This window comes from Oncorhynchus mykiss, chromosome 10, assembly GCF_057628025.1.
Source record: "Oncorhynchus mykiss isolate SJ-2025 chromosome 10, ASM5762802v1, whole genome shotgun sequence".
Classification (NCBI taxonomy): domain Eukaryota; kingdom Metazoa; phylum Chordata; class Actinopteri; order Salmoniformes; family Salmonidae; genus Oncorhynchus; species Oncorhynchus mykiss.
In genome coordinates, this window is record NC_143031.1 from 34,614,126 (window position 1) to 34,635,450 (window position 21,325).

The following is a 21,325-nucleotide window of genomic DNA, read 5'->3' on the forward strand; positions in this document are numbered from 1 at the left end:
TGATTGTTGGAGTGTGTCCCTGGCTATCTATAAAGTCAAGAAAACAAGAAAATCGTTTGGTTTACTTAAAATAAGGAATTTGTAATTATTTATACTTTTACTTTTAATACTTAAGTATATTTTTGCAGTTACATTTTACTTTTGATACTTAAGTATATTTAAAACTAAGTGTTTTTAAACTTTTAGACTGAAGTAATAGTTTACTGGGTGACCTTCATTCTTACTTGAGTCACTTTACGGTGCGGAAAAGCGTCATACTGCTTTTGCCTATTGATTTGCTGAGATGACGCACCAGGAAATATTCCTGACCAATGCGCCGATTAGATCAAGATTCTTGGGCGGAGCGTTGCACGTTTTATGTCTAAGTAACCATGTTTATTTCTAATTTAAAACCAGCCAAAGTTCATATTTTTGAAGAACTGTCTGCTGAAGTGTGAGTGAAATTTGCCCAGACATGGATACTGTATCAGACTCGATGCTTGTGAGGGGACTGGTGTTCATAGGTGGCTTCACAGTGCTGTATTACATGCTCAAATGGTCCTGGATTTGCTGGTGTGGATTCAGAGTGTATGTGCTGTCAAAGGTTTGGCAAACTGATTTAAAGGCATATGGACAATGGGCAGGTAAGGCAGGCTACATGCTATGTAAAGGAAGCTATTTTTACAGTAGACTGATATTTGTTTATTTATGAAAATAAATGCATTCTCTTTTTAGTCATAGTGATGGCTATTTTACATGATTCTTTAGACATTCTCTACAATATAAAAAACAAATTACTACAGTAGACTGAGGGTGGGTTAAACCAACATGTATTAACTCTTAAACTGGGTTAAATAAAAGTGTATCTATTAATATTGTTGCACCAAATGTTAAACCTAGTTTTAAATGAATCCTAGTTAAATAACATCATTCCTCTAATCTACGTTTAGTTTTCACTTTAAACCTAGATGAATTGTAAGCCTGTTGCTAAATGAATTTTTAAAAATTATATACATTTAGATTGGAGATTAATTCTAAACTGCCACTTGAGGTGGTTTAACTGATTAAATGACAGCATATCTACTGCGGAGAGACCAAAACGAGTTCCTCAGAGAATAATTAGAGACCTGTTGAGTTTTCTGATAATTAACTCATCAGTGGGCTATTTACGTGCCCATTTTGTACAACAATTGAATTGGGGTTTATGATATGCCCAGCCTTGGTACGAATGATGATGTTACGCAACATGCTGTAACGGGCCTGACAACGGTAACATTTTAGTGAAGTAGTGTAAACGTTAGTTTTAACATGCATTATAGGCATTGATATTTAACAGTTATTTATGCTTACTAAATATTGGTGGGTCAAGTTGTCCGTCGTCATCATAGGGGTTATGGAGAGGGGCAAACTGCTGAGGAATCATCTCGCATATCTTCTGGGAGGATCAATTCCATTGGACGGAGGCCCCCCTCCGGTCTGAAATAGCCCCCGCCTCTCCTCTGCCGCATCCTTTTTGGCTTTCGCCTTTAATTGTTTTCCAGCACGCTTTCATCCAATTTGGGTCCCTCTTCTCTTTAATCCGTGCCGATCCATTACATTTGTCGCATAAAATGGCCCAGGCGTCTTCCTTCTTTTTGACAGTCGTGTTGTCTGTCTTTGTATCCTCCAGTATGTTACTAAATTCCTCCATCAGCTCCGACAATAGGCGGCTAGCGGACAAATAATAAATGGGTCATTAACGTTAAGTAATGACAATAATAAATAATACAAAAAACAAAACCTAGATTAATTTAAACCATGTTGGTGCAACCCACCCGGAGTGTATCATGTTTCCCCTGTGCACATTACCCTAGCCCTGTTCAATGGAAGACTGAGAGAGGCAGGTCACATTCCAATTTACAGCTCACTATTTTGCCCTGTGCACAAGATGATATCTGCTGTTAGGTGGAACAGGATTTGTGTGGGCAATGGTCCACTTCAGTCTCATTTGGAAACTTAACTTTCCTGTTGGTTATTGCAGCACATCTTTTTTAATTTTTGGCAGCAGTTGAAGAAAAGTTGTTGCCAGTGCTTGACAAAGGCCACTATAAAACAATTTTACAAGTATCTGATGACAAAGGATAGTATGCTTCCACCGAGCAGACCAGGATTGCAGCATTCCTGCCAGCATTGTGAAAGAAAGGAAGAGAGAGAGATCCTTAAATATTCCTCCATCCTGCAGTCATACCCAATGTCCGACCTGACCTCTCTCAGAGACCTCTCACTGCAGAGGATGAGGAGACACAACAATAGTAGTAATATGTAATTATGGAAGTCTGCGGACTAACTCATTCTGACCATGATCTCCTTTCTACAGTTGTCACAGGGGCTACCTCAGGGATTGGCAAAGCTTACGCAAATGAGGTGAGTCTTTACTGATTCTCGCCTGTGTACAGACGAGATTGAAGCATGCATAAGCATGTAATTCAAGTGCTTTGTAAAATGAGTGTTTACTCACGTAACAGTTGCCTTTCTTCCTGGACACTACAGTTGGCCAGAAGAGGTCTGGACATTGTACTGGTCAGCCGGTCAAAAGATAAACTCCACATTGTCGCCAAGGAGATTGGTGAGTGAAGGGCTGAGATGGAAAAACATAACTAAATGAAGAGTTGAGGTACAAAAGATCAATATGCAAATGTAATTGTCCCATTATATGAAATTGTACGTCAATATGTTTGTTCCAGAGAGCCAACATGGACGCCAGACTCAGATCATCCAGACAGACTTCACAGAGGGCCATGACATCTACCCTGCTATAGCTGAGGCACTACGGGACCTGGACATAGGCATCCTGGGTAGGGAACCTATGGCAATGATATATAGGAGGAAGAGAACAAGGAGTCAAAAAGGGGACGACAATCAGGAAATGAAAAAGGAACTAAAGCTAGTCTGCAATTAAATGTAGATTGTGCTCTTATTACCGTCAACATACAGTGCCTTCAGAAAGTATTCATACCCCCACATTTTGTTGTGTTACAGCCTGAATTCAAAATTGATTTGAAAAAACACAATACCCCATTATGACAAAGTGAAAACATGTTTTTAGACATGTTTGCAAATGTATTGAAAATAAAATACAGAAATATCTCATTTACATAAGTATTCACACCCCTGAGTCAATACATGTTAGAATCACCATTGGCAGTGATTATAACAGTTACTTTTTCTGGGTAAAGTCTCTAAGAGCTTTGCACACCTGGAATGTAAAATATTTGCACATTATTATTTTTTAAATTCTTCAAGCTCTGTCAAGTTGATTGTTGATTATTGCTAGACAGACATTTTCAAGTCTTGCCATAGATTTTCAAGCTGATTTAAGTCAAAACCGTAACTAGGCCACTCAGGAATATTCAATGTCATCTTGGTAAACAACTCTAGTGTATATTTGTCCTTGTGTTTGAGGTTATTGTCCTGCTGAAAGGTGAATCTGTCTCCCAGTGTCTGTTGGAAAGCAGACTGAACCAGGTTTGCCAATGATAAGCATACCCATAACATGATGCAGCCACCATGATGCTTGAAAATATGAATAGTGGTACTGAGTGATGTGTTATGTTGGATTTACCCCAAACAACACTTTGTATTCAGGACAAAAAGTTCATTTCTTTGCCACTGGTTTTGCAGTTTTATTTTAGTGCCTTATTGCAAACAGGATGCATGCTTTGGAATATTCTTATTCTGTACAGGCTTCCTTCTTTTCACTCTCATTTAGGTTAGTATTGTGGAAAAAGTACAATGTTTTTGATCCATCCTCAGTTTTCTCCTATCACAGCTCCTTAAACTCTGTAACTGTTTTAAAGTCACCATTGGCCTCATAGTGAAATCTCTGAGCTGTTTCCTTTGTCTCCAGCAATGGAGTTAGGAAGGACGCCTGTATCTCTGTAGTGACTGGGTGTATTGATACACCATCCAAAGTGTAATTAATAACTTCCCCATCCTCTAAGGGATATTCAGTGCCTGCTTTTTTTGTTTAAATATCACCCATCTACCAATAGGTGCCCTTCTTTGCGAGTCTTATGAAAAGCTCCCTGGTCTTTGTGGTTGAATCTGTTGTTTTAAATTCACTGCTCAACTGAGGGACATTACAGATAATTGTATTTGTGGGGTATAGGGATGAGGTAGTCATTCAAAATCATGTTAAACACTATTATTACACACAGAGCCCGTGCAATTTATTATGACTTGTTAAGCACATTCTTACTCCTGAACTTATTTAGACGTGTCATTACAAAGGGGTTGAATACTTATTGACTTGAGACATTTCAGATTTTCATTTTTAATCAATTTGTAAACATTTCTAAAAACCTAATTCCACTTTGACGTTATGGGGTATTATGTGTAGGCCAGTGACAATGCATCTCAATTTAATCCATTTTAAATTCAGGCTGTAACACAACAAAATGTGGGAAAAATCAAGGGGTGTGAATACTTTCTCAAGGCACTGTAGCTTTTCTCTCTTTCAATGGATGTTAGTAGTGAAATCTAATACTCAATTACATAGAAATATATTCTGACACTCCTCATTTACAGTTAACAATGTAGGCATGAACTATTCTGACAAGTTGGTACATTTCCTGGACATTCCCAACCCTGAGCAGGTAGGATTCACACACACCCCCACTCACAATAATGGTCTATGTATACAGTTGAAGTCGGAAGTTTACATACACTTGGGTTGGAGTCATTAAAACTCGCTTTTCAACCACTCCACAAATTTCTTGTTAACAAACTATAGTTTTGGCAAGTCGGTTAGGAGATCTGCTTTGTGCAGGACGCAAGTAAACTTTCCAAAAATTGTTTACCTACAGATTATTTCACTTATAATTCACTGTATCACAATTCCAGTGGGTCAGAAGTTTACATACACTAAGTTGACTGTACCTTTCAACAGCTTGCAAAATTCCAGAAAATTATGTCATGGCTTTAGAAGCTTCTGATAGGCTAATTGACATAATTTGAGTCAATTGGAGGTGTACCTGTGGATGTATTTCAAGGCCTACCTTCAAATTCAGTGCCTCTTTGCTTGACATCATGGGAAATGAAAATAAATCAGCCAAGACCTCATAAAAAAAAATGTAGATCTCCACAAGTCTGGTTCATCTTTGGGAGCAATTTCCAAATGCCTGAAGGTACCACGTTCATCTGTACAAACAATAGTATGCAAGTATAAACACCATGGGACCATGCAGCTGTCATACCGCTCAGGAAGGAGATGCGTTCTGTCTCCTAGAGATGAACGTACTTTGGTGCAAAAAGTGCAAATCAATTCTAGAACAGCAGCAAAGGACCTTGTGAAGATGCTGGAGGAAACAGGTACAAAAGTATCTATATCCACAATAAAACGAGTCCTATATCTACATAACCTGAAAGGCCGCTCAGCAAGGAAGAAACCACTGCTCCAAAACCGTCATAAAAAAGCCAGACTACGGTTTGCAACTGCACATGGGGACAAAGATTGCACTTTTTGGAGAAATGTCCTCTGGTCTGATGGAAAAAAAACAGAACTGTTTGGCCATAATGACCGTTGTTATGTTTGGAGGAAAAAGGAGGGATGCTTGCAAGCCGAAGATCACCATCCCAACCGTGAAGCACGGTGGTGGCAGCATCATGTTGGGGGTGCTTTGCTGCAGGAGGGACTGGTGCACTTCACAAAATAGATGGCATCATGAGTAGGAAAATTATGTGGATATATTGAAGCAACATCTCAAGACATCAGTCAGGAAGTTAAAGCTTGGTCGCAAATGGGTCTTCCAAATGGACAATGACGCCAAGCATACTTCCGAAGTTGTGACAAAATGGCTTAAGGACAACAAAGTAAAGGTATTGGAATGGCCATCACAAAGCCCTGACCTCCATCCTAAAATTTGTGGGCAGACCTGAAAGTGTGTGCGAGCAAGGAGGCCTATAAACCTGACTCAGTTACACCAGCTCTGTCAGGAGGAATAGGCTAAAATTCACCCAACTTATGTGGGAAGCTTGTGGAAGGCTACCTGAAACCTTTGACCCAAGTTAAACAATTTAAAGGCAATGCTACCAAATACCAATTGAGTATGTCAACTTCTGACCCACTAGAGAATGTGATGAAAGAAATAAAAGCTTAAATAAATAATTCTCTACTATTATTCTGACATTTCACATTCTTAAAATAAAGTGGTGATCCAGACTGATCTAAGACGGAATTTTTACTTGGAATAAATGTTAGGAAAACTGAGTTTAAATGTTTTTGGCTAAGGTGTATGTAAGCTTCCGACTGCAACTGTATATATCATGTTTTGTGTGCCATTTTGATTCTAACAAGGTAATAATGTACTATGGTTGGATTTATAGCTTCAGTTAATAGTTGAGTTCATTTGTGTTTTCATTCCTCCCTAACACAGAGAACCACCCAGGTGATCAACTGTAACATCCTCTCTGTCACCCAGGTGAGATGATCTGTCAGGACTTATAGACTCTTATAGAAGTTCTATGCATGGTGACACGATCGTTTGTAGAAACGGACCAAGGCGCAACGAATGTTGAGTTGAATTTATTAATAGTGAAACTTAGCAAAAGCAATAAACAATAAACTAATAACGAAATGTGACGACAACGGAGTGCTGACATACAACTACCCATAATCAATATCCCACAACCCACAGGTGGAAAAAAGGCTTCCTAAATATGATCCCCAATTACAGACAATGATTACCAGCTTCCGCTAAAACAAAACTAGAACCCCACATGGAAATAATAACCTAGACTAACCCCCCAGTCAAACCCTGACCTACTCCACCATAGAAAATAAGGACTCTCTATGGTCAGGACGTGACAGTACCCCCCCCCCCCCCCCAAAGGTGCGGACTATGGCCGCAAAACCTGAAACCAAAAGGGAGAGTTAGGGGGGTGTCTAGTGTCGGCTCTGGTACAGGACGAAGAACCCTCTCATCCCGCGGATCTGCCAGCATTGGAGGCGGCTCTGGTGCGGTACGAAGAACTCGCTCATCCCACGGATCCGCCAGCATTGGTGGCGGCTCTGGTGCGGGCTAAAGAACCCGCTCATCCTGCGGATCCAGCCATGGACCCAGGCTGAACACTGTGCCTGGACTGGTCCTAGATGACGAGGAAGGCTCCTGCCATGGAGCGGACTGGGGAGGCGCACTGGAGGCCTAATGCTTGGGGCCGGTACAGGTGGCACCGGACTGGTGACACACACTTCAGGGCGAGTGCGGGAAGTAGGAACAGGACGCACTGGGCTGTGGAGGCACACTGGAGACCTGGCGCGTAGAGCCGGCACAAATTGTACCGGAACGATGACACACTTCGCATGGCGAGTGCAAGGAGCTAGCACAGGACGTACTGGGCTATGGAGGCATACATCTGGGCGAGTGCGAGGAGCAGGCACAGGACGTACCGGACTGGGGAGGCGCACTGGAGGCCTGATGCGTGGGCCTGGCACAGATTGCACCAGACTGGTAACACGCTCCTCCAAACGCCTGCGTTGCTGCATACTCCTCGCCAACTCCATTCTCTGGTATGCCTCCTCGCATTGTTCCATTGACTCCCAGGCGGGCTCTGGCACTCTCCCTGGGTCGACCTACCACCTCTCTACCTCCTCCCATGTTGTCACTGGTTCACACCTCGGCTCCGCCCACCACCCCATGTGCCACCCCCCAAAAAAAAGGTCTTTTTGGCCTTTCCTTGTGGCCGAGAATCCCAGCCTCGTCGCTGTTCTCCCTTCTCTCCTTGCGTCCTCTGTGACTCCTGCCAAGGAAGGATCTCCAGTCCTTCCATTATTTCCTCCCAGGTCCAACTTATTTTCCCCATTGTAGCACGCTGCTTTGTCCTGGTGTGGTGGGATAATCTGACACGATCGTTTGTAGAAACGGACCAAGGCGCAGCGAATGTTGAGTTCCACATAATTTATTAATAGTGAAACTTAGCAAAAACAATAAACTATAAACTAATAACGAAACGTGACGAAAATGGAGTGCTGACATAAAACTACCCATAAACAATATCCCACAACCCACAGGTGGAAAAAAGGCTACCTAAATATGATCCCCAATTAGAGACAACGATTACCAGCTGCCTCTAATTGGGAATCATACAAAATCACCAACATAGAAAAACTAAACTAGAACCGCACATAGAAACAATAACCTAGACTAACCCCCCAGTCACGCCCTGACCTACTCCACCATAGAAAATAAGGACTCTCTATGGTCAGGACGTGACACATGGTCCATGTCTTGGTTTATGTTTCTAAACTAGTGTATGGCTCATACAAAGTCATAGCTTTTAATATTTGGTCATTATGTAAAAAATATAATGCTAACATTTAGGAGATTAACGTTGGTGTTGTTGAACATGATGATCATGATGCAGATGATGATGGTGATGGGGGTGAAAGAGGATTCTAGTGATTATGGAGATGTTGGTGATGGTACTGATGGTGTTATCATTCCTCAGATGACCAGACTGGTTCTCCCACGCATGGTTGCAAGGTACATATGCATCATGGTGATATCAATGAAACGTGAATCTTATTAATGATTTCAATCTATGGAATTGTCCCTTTATTTACCTGTCCTGTCTTTCCCAGAGGGAACGGTCTGATCATCAACATGTCTTCAGAGGCAGGTGCTCAACCACAACCCATGCTGTCTCTCTACTCCGCCACCAAGGTGCCACTCCCTTTCACTTAACTTTCTCTCACTCAAGCATACACAATGTATCACACACATACACGCTCAACCTCATGTACATACACTGAACAAAAATATAAACGCTACATGCAACACTTTTACAGAGTTACAGTTCATATAAGGATATCAGTAAATTTAAATAAATTCATTAGGCCCTAATCTATGAATTTCACATGACTTGGCAGGGGTGCAGCCATCGGTGGGCCTGGGAGGGCATAAGCCTACCCACTGGGGAGCCAGTCAGAATGAGTTTTTCCCCACAAAAGGACTTTATTACAGACAGAAATACTCCTTAATTAAAACCCCCTCCCCCCTCCAACGATCACGCAAGTGAAGAAACTGAATGTGGAGGTCCTGGACTGGCGTGGTTACACGTGGTCTGCGGTTGTGAGGCCGGTTGGACATACTGCAAAATTCTCTAGATCGACTTTTGAGGCGGCTTATGGTAGAGAAATGTTGTGGAATATTCTAATCAAGTGAGAGAGACTTTGTCAGTTTTTCAAACAATCATCTTTATTCAATATCGATTAATTATTGCAATAATGAGGCTGGTCGACCCAACACCTTGAGTGTTGGACTGAGAGTCTAACCTTTACAAAAAATGCTGTTTCTTATATAGCTGACACTAAGAATGCTGGTTATAGCTGACACTAAGAATGCTGGTTATAGCTGACACTAAGAATGCTTGTTATAGCTGACACTAAGAATGCTGGTTATAGCTGACACTAAGAATGCTGGTTATAGCTGACACTAAGAATGCTGGTTATAGCTGACACTAAGAATGCTGGTTATAGCTGACACTAAGAATGCTGGTTATAGCTGACACTAAAAATGCTGGTTATAGCTGACACTAAGAATGCTGGTTATAGCTGACACTAAGAATGCTGGTTCCACACCTCCCATGCAGATTGGGGGCACCATAAGACATCTTGGGTTCATCTGGTTATCTGCACCTGATATTTGTTCTACTCCTCCAAGTTATCTCTATCTCAAGTCACACACACCACATCTTATCTATGGAATGCAGGCTGTCAGCCCAGAGACATATGTCTCACATGCACCACTAATCATAGAATGGAATGTGGCTGTTTAGTTTTCATCACCAATCAATTGTCAGCTCAAGCTATCTCTAGTAAAACCCATGTCCTCGACACCCAGACTAGCTGCAGGAAGCTAGAGTAACCATAAAAACATAGCATTAGTAGGACAGAAATGTCTTACTGTTGTTAAGTATATATTGTTAACTATTAAAATCAAACAAATCAGGTGAATACGTAATTCCTCTCATGGAAATTAACATTCAATTCTCTGGCAACAGCTTTGGTGGACATTTCTGCAGTTAGCATGCCAATTGCACACTTCCTCAAAACTTGAGACATCTGTGGCATTGTGTTGTGTGACAAAACTGCACATTTTAGAGTGGCCTTTTATTGGCCCAGGCACAAGGTGCACCTGTGTAATGAGCATGCTGTTTAATTAGCTTCCTGATATGCCACACCTGTCAGGTGGATGGACAATCTTGGCAAAGGAGAAATGCTCACTAACAGGGATGTAAACTAATTTGTGCACAGAATTTGAGAGTAATAAGCATTTTGTGCATATGGAAAATGTCTGTGATCTTTTATTTCAGCTCATGAACCATGGGACCAACACCTTACATGTTGCGATTATATTTTTGTTCAGTGTATATACAGTTGAAGTCGGAAGTTTACATACACTTAGGTTGGAGTCATTATTAATTGTTATTTTTTAATTATTTCACTTATAATTCACTGCATCACAATTCCAGTGGGTCAGAAGTTTACATACACTTAGGTTGGAGTCATTAAAACTTGTTTTTCAACCACTCCACAAATTTCTTGTTAATTATTAATTATTAATTGTTATTATTAATTATTTTACTTATAATTCACTGTATCACAATTCCAGTGGGTCAGAAGTTTACATACACTAAGTTGACTGTGCCTTTAAACAGCTTGGAAAATTCCAGAAAATGATGTCATGGCTTTAGAAGCTTCTGATAGGCTAATTAACATAATTTGAGTCAATTGGAGGTGTACCTGTGGATGTATTTCAAGGCCTACCTTCAAACTCAGTGCCTCTTTGCTTGACATCGTGGGAAAATCAAAAGAAATCAGCCAAGACCTCAGAAAATAAATTGTAGACCTCCACAAGTCTGGTTCATCCTTGGGAGCAATTTCCAAACGCCTGAAGGTACCACGTTCATCTGTACAAACAATAGTACGCAAGTATAAACACCATGGGACCACGCAGCCGTCATACCGCTCAGGAAGGAGACGTGTTCTGTCTCCTAGAGATGAACCTACTTTGGTGCGAAAAGTGCAAATCAATCCCAGAACAACAGCAAAGGACCTTGTGAAGATGCTGGAGGAAGCAGGTACAAAAAAATATATATCCACAGTAAAACGAGTCCTATATCGACATAACCTGAAAGGCCGCTAAGCAAGGAAGAAGCCACTACTCCAAAAACCGCCATAAAAAAGCCATACTACGGTTTGCAACTGGACATGGGGACAAAGATTGTACTTTTTGGAGAAATGTCCTCTGGTCTGATGAAACAAAAATAGAACTGTTTAGCCATAATGACCATTGTTATGTTTGGAGGAAAAAGGGGGATGCTTGCAAGCCAAAGAACACCATCCCAAACGTGAAGTACGGGGGTGGCAGCATCATGTTGTGGGGGTGCTTTGCTGCAGGAGGAACTGGTGCCCTTCACAAAATAGATGGCATCTTGAGGAGGAAAATTATGTGGATATATTGAAGCAACATCTCAAGACATTAGTCAGGAAGTTGAAGCTTGGTCGCAAATGGGTCTTCCGAAGTTGTGGCAAAGTGGCTTGAGGACAACAAAGTCAAGGTATTGGAGTGGCCATCACAAAGCCCTGACCTCATCCTATAGAAAATTTGTGGGCAGAACTGAAAAAGTGTGTGTTTGAGCAAGGATGCCTACAAACCTGACTCAGTTGCACCAGCTCTGTCTGGACGAATGGGCCAAAATTCACCCAACTTATTGTGGGAAGCTTGTGGAAGGCTACCTGAAACATTTGACCCAAGTTAAACAATTTGAAAGCAAAGTTACTAAATACTAATTGGGTGTATGCAAACTTCTGACCCACTGGGAATGTGATGAAAGAAATAAAAGCTGATTCAATCCATCTCTCTACTATTATTCTGACATTTCACATTCTTAAGTTAAAGTGGCGATCCTAACTGACCAAAGACAGTGAATTTTTTACTATGATTAAATGTCAGGAATTGTGAAACTGAGTTTAAATGTATTTGGCTAAGGTGTATATAAATGTCCGACTTCAACTGTATATGCCATTCAGCAGATGCTTTTGTCCAAAGCGACTTACAGTCATGCATGCATACATTTTACATACGGATGGTCCGGGAATCAAACCCACTATCCTGGTGTTGTCAGTGACATGCTCTATAACAGCTACAGAGGATCAATGTTATCCATTCTTTTCTTGGCAGATTTTTGTAACATATTTTTCCAGATCTCTGAATTCAGAGTACAAGTCACAGGGAATAACAGTTCAGGTAAAATACTGTAAGAATTTTGTATCACTTGCACTCCTGTTACAGTATCCTTCCTTGCATCTTTGTGTTTCTTCCAATCGCTTGTGCTTTCTTAATTTCCTCTCCTTTAGTGTGTGGCTCCCTTTATGGTGTCCACTAACATGACCCACAACTTGCCCCCCAACCTGTTGTTGAAGAGTGCCAGTGCTTTTGCCCGTGAAGCTCTGAACACAGTGGGTCACTCTAGCTACACCAGCGGCTGTGCCTCTCACGCTCTTCAAGTAGGAACTCCTCTTATCCACTCAAATATTCAAAACAAACTACTCTATAACGTTTTTGTTACCTTAGCCAAAAATGAGCCATGCAGAATATACTATTAGACTATTTTATGTGATTGTAAATATCTCGGTCTCTCTTTGCCATCTCACAGAACATTGCTCTGTCCATTTTCTTCCCTGATTGGCTACGCCTTTCATCCTACTGTGTGAAGCAGACAGAGAAATTTGCACAGAGCATGGAGAAGAAAATTGATGAAATGACAGAACGTTCTGCGAGCAAAGAGGACTAAGGAGTGCAAAGGAGGTTGCTACTGAAACATTTGTGGTGCTTTAAAGAGGTCATATTGGAAATTGATATGAGAAGTTTTACTTCATATGTAGACAACTAATTGATCAATGTTACTGTTTTTGCATTGACTGCCATTGAAAGGTATTGGTAATAGGAAATAGATTGTGTAATGTTGATGTGATGTAAACAAGCTGACCCCAAATCCATCATGAACTATATAGCCTGAGTGCAGCAGAGTATGATCTGTGGGAGACGCAACTCTCAAACAGGCTTCTATAGTACATATATTAGCTATATACTTATTAGGGATATAGACTACAACATTACAACTGAATGCTTGAACATATGCATGTTCTGGTTGATTTGGACTTTTAACATAGTACAATTTTTGGTATCAACCGTCACATTTTTGTGATCTTGATTTTCTTAGAAATAAATAGAAAGACAGTTACTTTTGTTTATTTTATTGCCTTTTGCCAACCCATTCACAAATGGCTGTCAAATTGTTGTTACTGAGTAACATATGTGTAAAGGAAACAGTATGTTATAAAAACACATGTTTAATGTAATTACTTTGGTTTTTGACATTTTCTATTGAGTCATTTGCTTGGACAGAGTCCTTATTAACTCACAAGCAGCCTGTCTGGCACTCACTGATCAGTCCACAGACTCTAGAGAACAGTCTGTGTGGCACAACCTGAGAACAGTACATTCTGAGCAGAGTCAGAAATATACAGTAACTTCATAGGACTGTAAAGAGGAAACTATTTCTGCTTAAGCACAAACATCCCACCACAAGTTGTGAAATATGTAAGCTTTCATATAGCGCCAACTACATGCCTCTAAATTAATTAATAGTTTTCATAGATACCAAACTCCTTGCAGTAACATTCTGTTTCCAAATCTGTCCATAAGAAAAGCATAGCAAGACAGCATAAAAATAGAAATCATTTTTCCAAGTAACAAATGAATGGCATGATCCTTAGCATTTGGTAGAAGGGTGATGCATTATAAATTAGACTACTGTATTTTCTAACTAAAAAGTATGTTATGTAAAGTAGCTCATATTGTAAACATTTAGACTGCCCTTTCTATCATGTTCAGGATGAAGTTAATTACATGACATTTTGATCCCATAAAACACACAGTGACACTCAAAGCTCAGTGCACGTGACTGGGGTGAGACCCTGAATCAAGAGTGTTGGGCCTAAACCATAAGTCACAGCTTCCAGCTGACTGAGATATGTGTGTGATTGGCTGGAGTGAGCAGGGGGGCATGGTAAATACAGGAAGCGGACAGCAGCATCAGCACTGTCCTCCTGGAAGTCCTCTGAAAGGGCCTGGGCCGGCTTCGTCAGGCCCTCCAGCTCTGGGTCCTGTGTCTGTTTCTGTCCATAGAGCTGCACCACAGAGTCCCATGGCACTATCTTGATGGAGGCCCTGATCCTCAGCTTCCTCAACAGCTCCTGGTAGGTCTCCTCTTTAACCACCCAAGCCTGGTCGCTGGATTCTGCCTCCACACACAGGAATTTTCTCATTCTTGCATGGCGCCATCTGCTGGCCATATTGATAACACACGCCATCTGCAGCAGGAAGAGACTGCACAAGTCCACGGAGGCTGCAGACGTGCTGCTCAGCTGCAGCAGGTTGACGGGCCACACTTCGATGATCCTCGCGGCCCGTCCGTCTTGGTCCCCATGCCCTCTCCCTGCAGCTGGAAGAAATGGCGGGCCAGACACACGTTCTTACTCATCTTGATGGCATCCGAGATGATTCCCACATACTCCTCTGACGTGAGCCAGCGTGGGCTCTCCACATGGCAGACCGGGGGAAGTGGGCTTGCAGAGAGGGCAGATCCACCCTAAAATCACCCCCACCAGACCCTTTTGACTCACAAAAGGCAGGGTCTTAAAGTATAATCACAGTTATCGTGAACAGTGTGGTCTATTTATTGTTTGTGTTTAACTTTATTTGTGTGATCACCAGCCAACGAAGACTGGACTTTAGGGGGAGTGTCCTGTGATAATTAGCCAATCCATAAAGAGGGTAGAATGTTAATGAACCTCCCTTTCATCTGGTCTACATACAATACTGTATGTCCTCTGACACTGCACATTGCTTAATCTGACACCCTCACACATCTTTGAACTCTGTATTCATTCACAGAACATCTCCCTCCCTCTCGTCAGAGGAGTAGACAATGTCCTCATGCAGCACTCCAGCCTTCTCATGTTGCAATGAATCCTCTTCGCGCAATATTCTATCTAGCCAAGGAGAGGCGCTGTAATCACAGATGACGAACTACCTCTAATTGTTGGATGACTATGTTGTAAAATCTTTCAATTAGTTATATTTCGATATAGTTCAAATGTTGGGAGATTTGGTCGATTGCGCAATTAACAACTTAACCGGAGGATGCACCACTTCAACGACCCAAAACCAAAGGTTATATTGTTGTTGAGGACAGTGCCGTTTTATTCTGACTGACTGGTTAGCTGCTAGCCAACAGTTGGAGTTGCTAGCTACCCAGCTAGCTAATCTTAAAAAGTCACGTCTCCAGCTAGCCTGCTAACCTAATTTACGTTAACATTTATTATAAGGGATATATCTCGCTAGTTTAGTGTTTTTCAATGCGTTGTTTGTTTAGCCTTTGTGCAACCATATGAATTGGGTTTCTAGGTGTTTTATTATAAGGTTAGCTTGCTAGCTAGCTACGAATAGTCGCTTGCAGTAACTGGAGCCAAAAGTCTGACTTCATTTAACAAAAATGAGATAGAAGGAAGACACCAAGTACATTTCCCGCTGATTTTAGCGGCTCTGAATTGGATCGAACGCTTTGTGTGTGAGGCCTGCAGGTCGGGCTTTCACCGAGCTAGATTAGGGCCGTACGCCGCCTGTGAACACTCTTAGGCCGACAGCTCGCGCTGCTAGGCTGGAGGCCGGGGATTTCAACAAATGGAACGAATGGAAGTGGACCAGTGCGCAGGCGCAACTATCGGGAGCGGAGGAGGGGCCCTTCGTAGATCGAACAGCGCCCCCATGATCACAAGTGTCAGGTCAGTGAAATTGATATTCTCTTTGAGTGAATGCAACTGTATGTCATTTTGTTTTTCATGTCTGCTTTGGAATGACTGAGTTTTATTGTATTGTTTGTTTCCCTCCGTGTAACAGTGATGGTATGACAGTGTTCAGTCCAACTAGTTCAGCCCGGTATCGGCGGAGCAGTGTCTCTGTGAATCCCAGTTGCCCTTATCGGGTGAGTGAGTGAGTGAGTGAGTGAGAGTGTGTGTGTGTTCTGTCTGACTAAGTTGGTGTTGAAATGCCTTCAGTGTTTTCTGATCTCTCAATCTCCATGTATTTCTGTCTGTCTCTGGTCGCCTTATCATTCAGTATTCTGTCAGTTACTCCGTCAAGAAGAGGCCGACAATAATACCTCCAGTCTTGTTTCCACAGACCGTCCCCTTGTCCCCTTTCTCATTGGGTGGTGAGAGACCAGACCACAAAAGGCAGGTGAGGACAAGGTTAGGGATATTTGTGCAAATGCCTGCCTCTGAGTAATGATGCTGGTTTGAGTGTTTGCTTATGCATTAGCCTGTGTGTTAGTACAGTTCTGTGTGAGGTTATCTTATGTGAGTGCTCACATTGGTGTTTCAGAGTGTGTGCAGCATGCTGTAGTATGTGTGGTGTATGACCACTGACTGGAAGTTTTTATTTTTGTTCCAGGTTGAGAATATGGAGATGACACTCAGGGGGAGTCTTCAGAGACTAAGGTATGGTAGTAAAACGCTGTACAAATGCACATACATACACACTACTATGTTTTCTCTCTCTCTTGCTGTAGTGCTTCAAACCTGGTCCCTCCTCCTGTCAGTCACTGGCATGACCATTCATCAGGGGTGAGTACTCCCTCTGTGTTCTGCATGTGACTGTAGTGCTTTGTCATACCAAAGCATGGACAGAGGTGTAATGAATGAATGATTAATAAATAGATGGAGGCTTCTGACCATTATTTATTTATTTATTTATTTATTTATCTTGGTCCTCTGTCTTTCACAGGGATTCCATTCACAGGACAGTGGTGTCACACCCAATTCGTCCCCTAGTCCAACTCGAAGGTTTAGGGGGTAAGTTGAGTTCCACGCTGTATGGCAAACTAAATTGAGTGCAGATTCATTGCCATCCTATGATTGTGGACTGACACTGTGTCCACACCATCTTAACACATAATGTGTCCCCCACCAGGCCTACAGTCAGTTCTACTGTGAGATGGCCTGCCCTGACTCCACTGAAAAGGAAAGGTAAGAACGGTGCTTCAAGAATAGTGCTTACTTTGCTCAGTCTTGGTGTGTGCGTGTGTTTGTCTGTGTCCTCTCCTCCATCCTGTTGTTCTGCCATGTAGGAGGAGTGGAGTCTGATGGCCCCCCCAAGAAGCTGTTTGTTGCCGGGGTAACAGAACCTGCTCACCGGACTAGTTACACAGTCAGGTGAGAACTAGAAACATACGCACACAAACACACTCTTGTAAATATGGTGCTAGCTGCATCTCTGTTAACCTCTTTCTATATTTCCTTCTTTCCCCCTCCCCCAGTGTGTCCCAGGCGTCAGCAGACTCTCCTACAGGTGGTGTGTCTGTGTGTGATGCCAGTCCCCAGGGTAGTCCACTGTCCCTGTCTCCTCCCCCCTCTTACCAGCCCAACATCTAGACACCCCAACACTAGGAGCCTATCATAGACCAGGACTACAGTCAGCCTGTCAGGGCCCTGGATCCCTCTCAACACAGCCCCACCCACCCAGTCCACCTACAGAGCCTGGGAATCAACTCAGTAAGCCTATCAGAACCTTAGTTTCTACGCAATTTGCCTATCAGGGAGCACTCCTCTCTCTCAAACCATCAGAGCCTTGGGGAAACATATTCCTTGGCTCCTGAAGTAATCAGATCTGGATTTGTAATCAAGATAATATCTAGATGTTATACAAAGACTGGCACTCGTGCTTTGTTAATCAAAAGGTTGCAGGAAATGCCTTGCTAAAGGAGTTGGTGACCAGCGCATTGTAAGGTATTGTCAGGGTGAAGAGATTGTGATGACAATGGGAAAGAACTTAGAAAATAATGGACTTCTGGACTCACTTTTCGCTGTAGTTGACATGTGGGTTGTGTTGTGATAACCAATGTCAACTATGGTTGTAATTTTCCTTGTTGGGATTTTCTTTTTCTCATATCCAGAGGTGTTACTGGTACTGTAAAACAGAATGACTTCCAATAGTCTTCCAATAGTCAAGGAAAGGCCTTGTCTGAAGTTGTGTTCAGGGGTAACGGTGAGGGAACGTTATATCCCACTGAACGGGACCCAATGGTCCAGTATTCTTTGATAGTCCAGAAGTTAGCGCTCAAACATGAGACATTAAGTCACCACAGCGGACTGCCGAGCCGGTGTATATGTGAATAGTGTATTGACATGTGAATATGAGGATATAACCAGGGCTGCCTTTATGGCCCCTCACTTTCTCTGGCTGTGGGGGTTTGTACTGTAAATATAGAATCCCCAAGCAAAGCTCTGCCCAGAGGACCCTCCCAATCCTGGTCCTTAAGGGCCCAATCCTAATGATTGTTCTGCGTGGATACTGGTAACTCAAATTTGAGCACAAATCTGTCATTAACATGACAGAGCAATTCCACTGTATCAGAGTGACACAAACCATGTTTCCATCCACAGTTTTTATGCCAGTAAAGTCATATTGTCTAAAACATTTTTTTTTACGGCAGCTGTGATGGTAACAGGATGTTTCAGTACAATTTCCTAAATGCCGACAGATAATTTGTTAATTCGACATGGGATCTTTTTGTCTGTAAAATAAATTATGCGAGAAATGGCTTTATGCGCTAATATTGATAAAATAACCATCATATCGAAGTAAACTTGGAGTCACACGATGACGTGTTGTCCTCCCACTACAACTCAGGGAAACAATGCAGTTTATTAGCCTACAGATGAAATAAGTTATGAACTTCACAGGGTGGGGAAAGTGCACAATGTTCCTTTGTAATAAATATCGAGAGAGTCTTATTCTGGTGACATGATGATCGATACTTGACTGCCATTTTGACAAATAAAAATATTCTGGCTCTTATCCATAATAATCTCATCATGTAGACTAGGCAACCTGCATTGTATTGGCTAGAGCGCAGGTGCCAAGACCAGAGTAGGCACATTTGCTATTTAACACAACTGTTTGTGACCAAAGTATTGGTAGAGGGAAAACTTAAGCGAAAAAGTATGTTTTGTGTGCACTGTTATCACACACTGATTATTATCGGTCAGTTTGGTGGAAACACCACCGTATTTTAGAATATTCAAATGATAATCTGTCACCAATTGGATGGAAACCTAGCTACAGACTCAGATTTTTCTATTTAAAATGTCAAACACCATACAACTCTATGCACAAGGACTACTTTGAACAATTTCACCAGAAAATTTTACAACACATTTACTTGACGAAGGAATCACCTCTTGACAGGTGTGTGTGTGTTCTTTAGTTAGATAGAAAGGACCAGGACTGGGGATCTCAGTCCTCTGGGTAGAGCGTGATATTACCCTTTTTCTATATGAGTACTTTAACAGAGGTAGTCTGTGGGGTGTTAACATACATTTTTCCCATGGATTACATTGCTGACCGGTCTTATTCAAATTCTGTAAAGTGGTATGGTTATACATGCTCAGTACCCTGGTAGATAGATAACATAAGTGACATCAAGGGCATATCATGCTGTTTGGGTTGATGTAATTTATGGGAAAGTTATGTGGTTTTTAACTGACTATGTGACCTCCAGACCTTTTGACTTGTGAAATATATAGTCTATATAAGCTGCAGTGTCTTATACAAAAACAGAATGTTATCGACAGTAACTGTAATACTCTTAATTCAAATACCCTTTCCAGAGCTGAGTTTTACTGCAAGTCTCCTTTTTGTAGACCTAATTTCACAATTTTGCACAGTATTAGTTTCACATTATTAATCAATATTGCTGTTACACGGATGGGATCATATCCTGATTTTAAGACATGCTGTTGCTTTGTATATTTTGCTTCATTTGCTCATTTCTCATCAGGTTACTGTCTCTGTCCTGTCTCAGAGATGTGCTTGGGTCAGCAAGGGTTGAGGGTCATCTGCTGATCTTAACCACTGATTTTAGATTAGGGAATTTTGTTTTTCCTTAGTGACAATCAGTGAATTTGGAGGGAAATAAAAACCTCCAGTTCAAGTTATATTCATGTTCACTTATTCTCAAGACTGTAGTTATATTTTGACTGCATACATTGTTTAGATTGACAACCAGCATCACAGCTCCATTTCTCGCCAAGGTGTATGATTGAGATCCTAGTGTAGATGATCAACTCACGTTGCCAAAGCCAAATTATTACCTTTTCATACTCATTGTACAGAGAGACCAGCTTTCAGACACATGTATTCGATACTCTTTCCTAATTATGGGGAGATATCCTGTAAATGCATACTGAGTCAAATGACATGAACATCCACAGAAGATGCTGATCTGTCTGATATAGCTAACTCCATTTTAATCTGCGGTTAACCTACAAGTAAAACTTGCAATCAAATGGCACTAACATTCAATGGTAGTTTCACCAATCCCATCCTTGTTGCAGAAGATAAACTAGAGGGAAATAAATACATTTGGACATGATCTGAAGCCAAATATAAAATATTTAAATAATCTGTTGATGTTCATTGTAGTTGACCCACAGGGTTTGCATGCCTTATCAGCAGTGTTTCCCAGTGTCCTGTCATATGAGACCACTGCCTGTAGGAGATAAGCCTGGGTCTGACCAAGGTGACATATCTAGGAGACAAACAGAAGCCACGTCTGGCCGTCTCAATTGCAATACTTCAACAAGGAGACCAGCTGGTTGTTGCGAGGTCAGTTATACACACTTGTATTGCCATTTACTGATTATTTTATTGTTTCCTTTTCATTATTGTTGCTGTTGTCATTATACAAAATATCACATTTAAAAAAAAAAATGTGAACAGCCACAATCTTAAAAATGATTGTTTTCCAAATATGATATGTCAGTGTTAGAGGGCTCCTTTTACCCTTTTTATTTTTATTTTTTTACTGACAATAGAATAAAACAGAGAGAAGTGAGAAAGGGAATTAAAGCACATTGCCAGAACATTCAGACAAGTATTTTCAAACTGTAAATAGCTTTGACAAGTCTCTACATAAAGAGAAGATTGTATTTTTATGGAACTGTAAGCACAAGAAAGTGAGAATGTACACCTTTTAAATATTGTATTATATATATATATATAAATAAATATCATGATAAAGTCACTGTATTATTTTAGAAAACTTGTGGACTTTCCTTTGTCTCCATAGATAATTTGATTTGGTCACCTGTACATTTCTGCTATCTTTTTTTTATAACAGCCACTAGATGGCAGTCAACCGCTACCCTCTATCACATTCTTCGAGCCCAGTGAAACAGACA

The 21,325-nt window shown here is 41.4% G+C and overlaps 2 protein-coding genes across 4 annotated transcripts; both read left to right on the plus strand.

Annotated features, from left to right (window-relative positions):
• The first annotated feature begins 259 nt into the window (after positions 1–259).
• Positions 260–13,381, plus strand: hsd20b2 (hydroxysteroid (20-beta) dehydrogenase 2). Of its 2 annotated transcripts, XM_021618165.3 has the most exons (11): positions 260–623; positions 2,336–2,382; positions 2,509–2,584; positions 2,703–2,813; positions 4,546–4,613; positions 6,393–6,437; positions 8,464–8,498; positions 8,597–8,678; positions 12,201–12,266; positions 12,377–12,526; positions 12,676–13,381. In XM_021618165.3, exons 1-11 carry the CDS (start codon positions 455–457, stop codon positions 12,811–12,813), a joined length of 987 nt encoding a protein of 328 aa, XP_021473840.1. In that variant the 5' UTR covers positions 260–454; the 3' UTR covers positions 12,814–13,381. The 2 variants fall into 2 exon arrangements, with proteins under 2 accessions (XP_021473840.1, XP_090042545.1); XM_090186419.1 differs by lacking the exon at positions 12,377–12,526 and having other exon boundaries at positions 294–623.
• Positions 13,382–14,401: 1,020 nt separating this feature from the next.
• LOC110533705 (P2R1A-PPP2R2A-interacting phosphatase regulator 1) lies at positions 14,402–21,186 on the plus strand. Of its 2 annotated transcripts, XM_021618168.3 has the most exons (9): positions 14,402–15,868; positions 15,984–16,068; positions 16,266–16,322; positions 16,536–16,582; positions 16,654–16,708; positions 16,869–16,936; positions 17,055–17,110; positions 17,212–17,296; positions 17,401–21,186. In XM_021618168.3, exons 1-9 carry the CDS (start codon positions 15,768–15,770, stop codon positions 17,513–17,515), a joined length of 669 nt encoding a protein of 222 aa, XP_021473843.3. In that variant the 5' UTR covers positions 14,402–15,767; the 3' UTR covers positions 17,516–21,186. The 2 variants fall into 2 exon arrangements, with proteins under 2 accessions (XP_021473843.3, XP_090042546.1); XM_090186420.1 differs by lacking the exon at positions 15,984–16,068 and having other exon boundaries at positions 15,075–15,868.
• Positions 21,187–21,325: the final 139 nt, after the last annotated feature.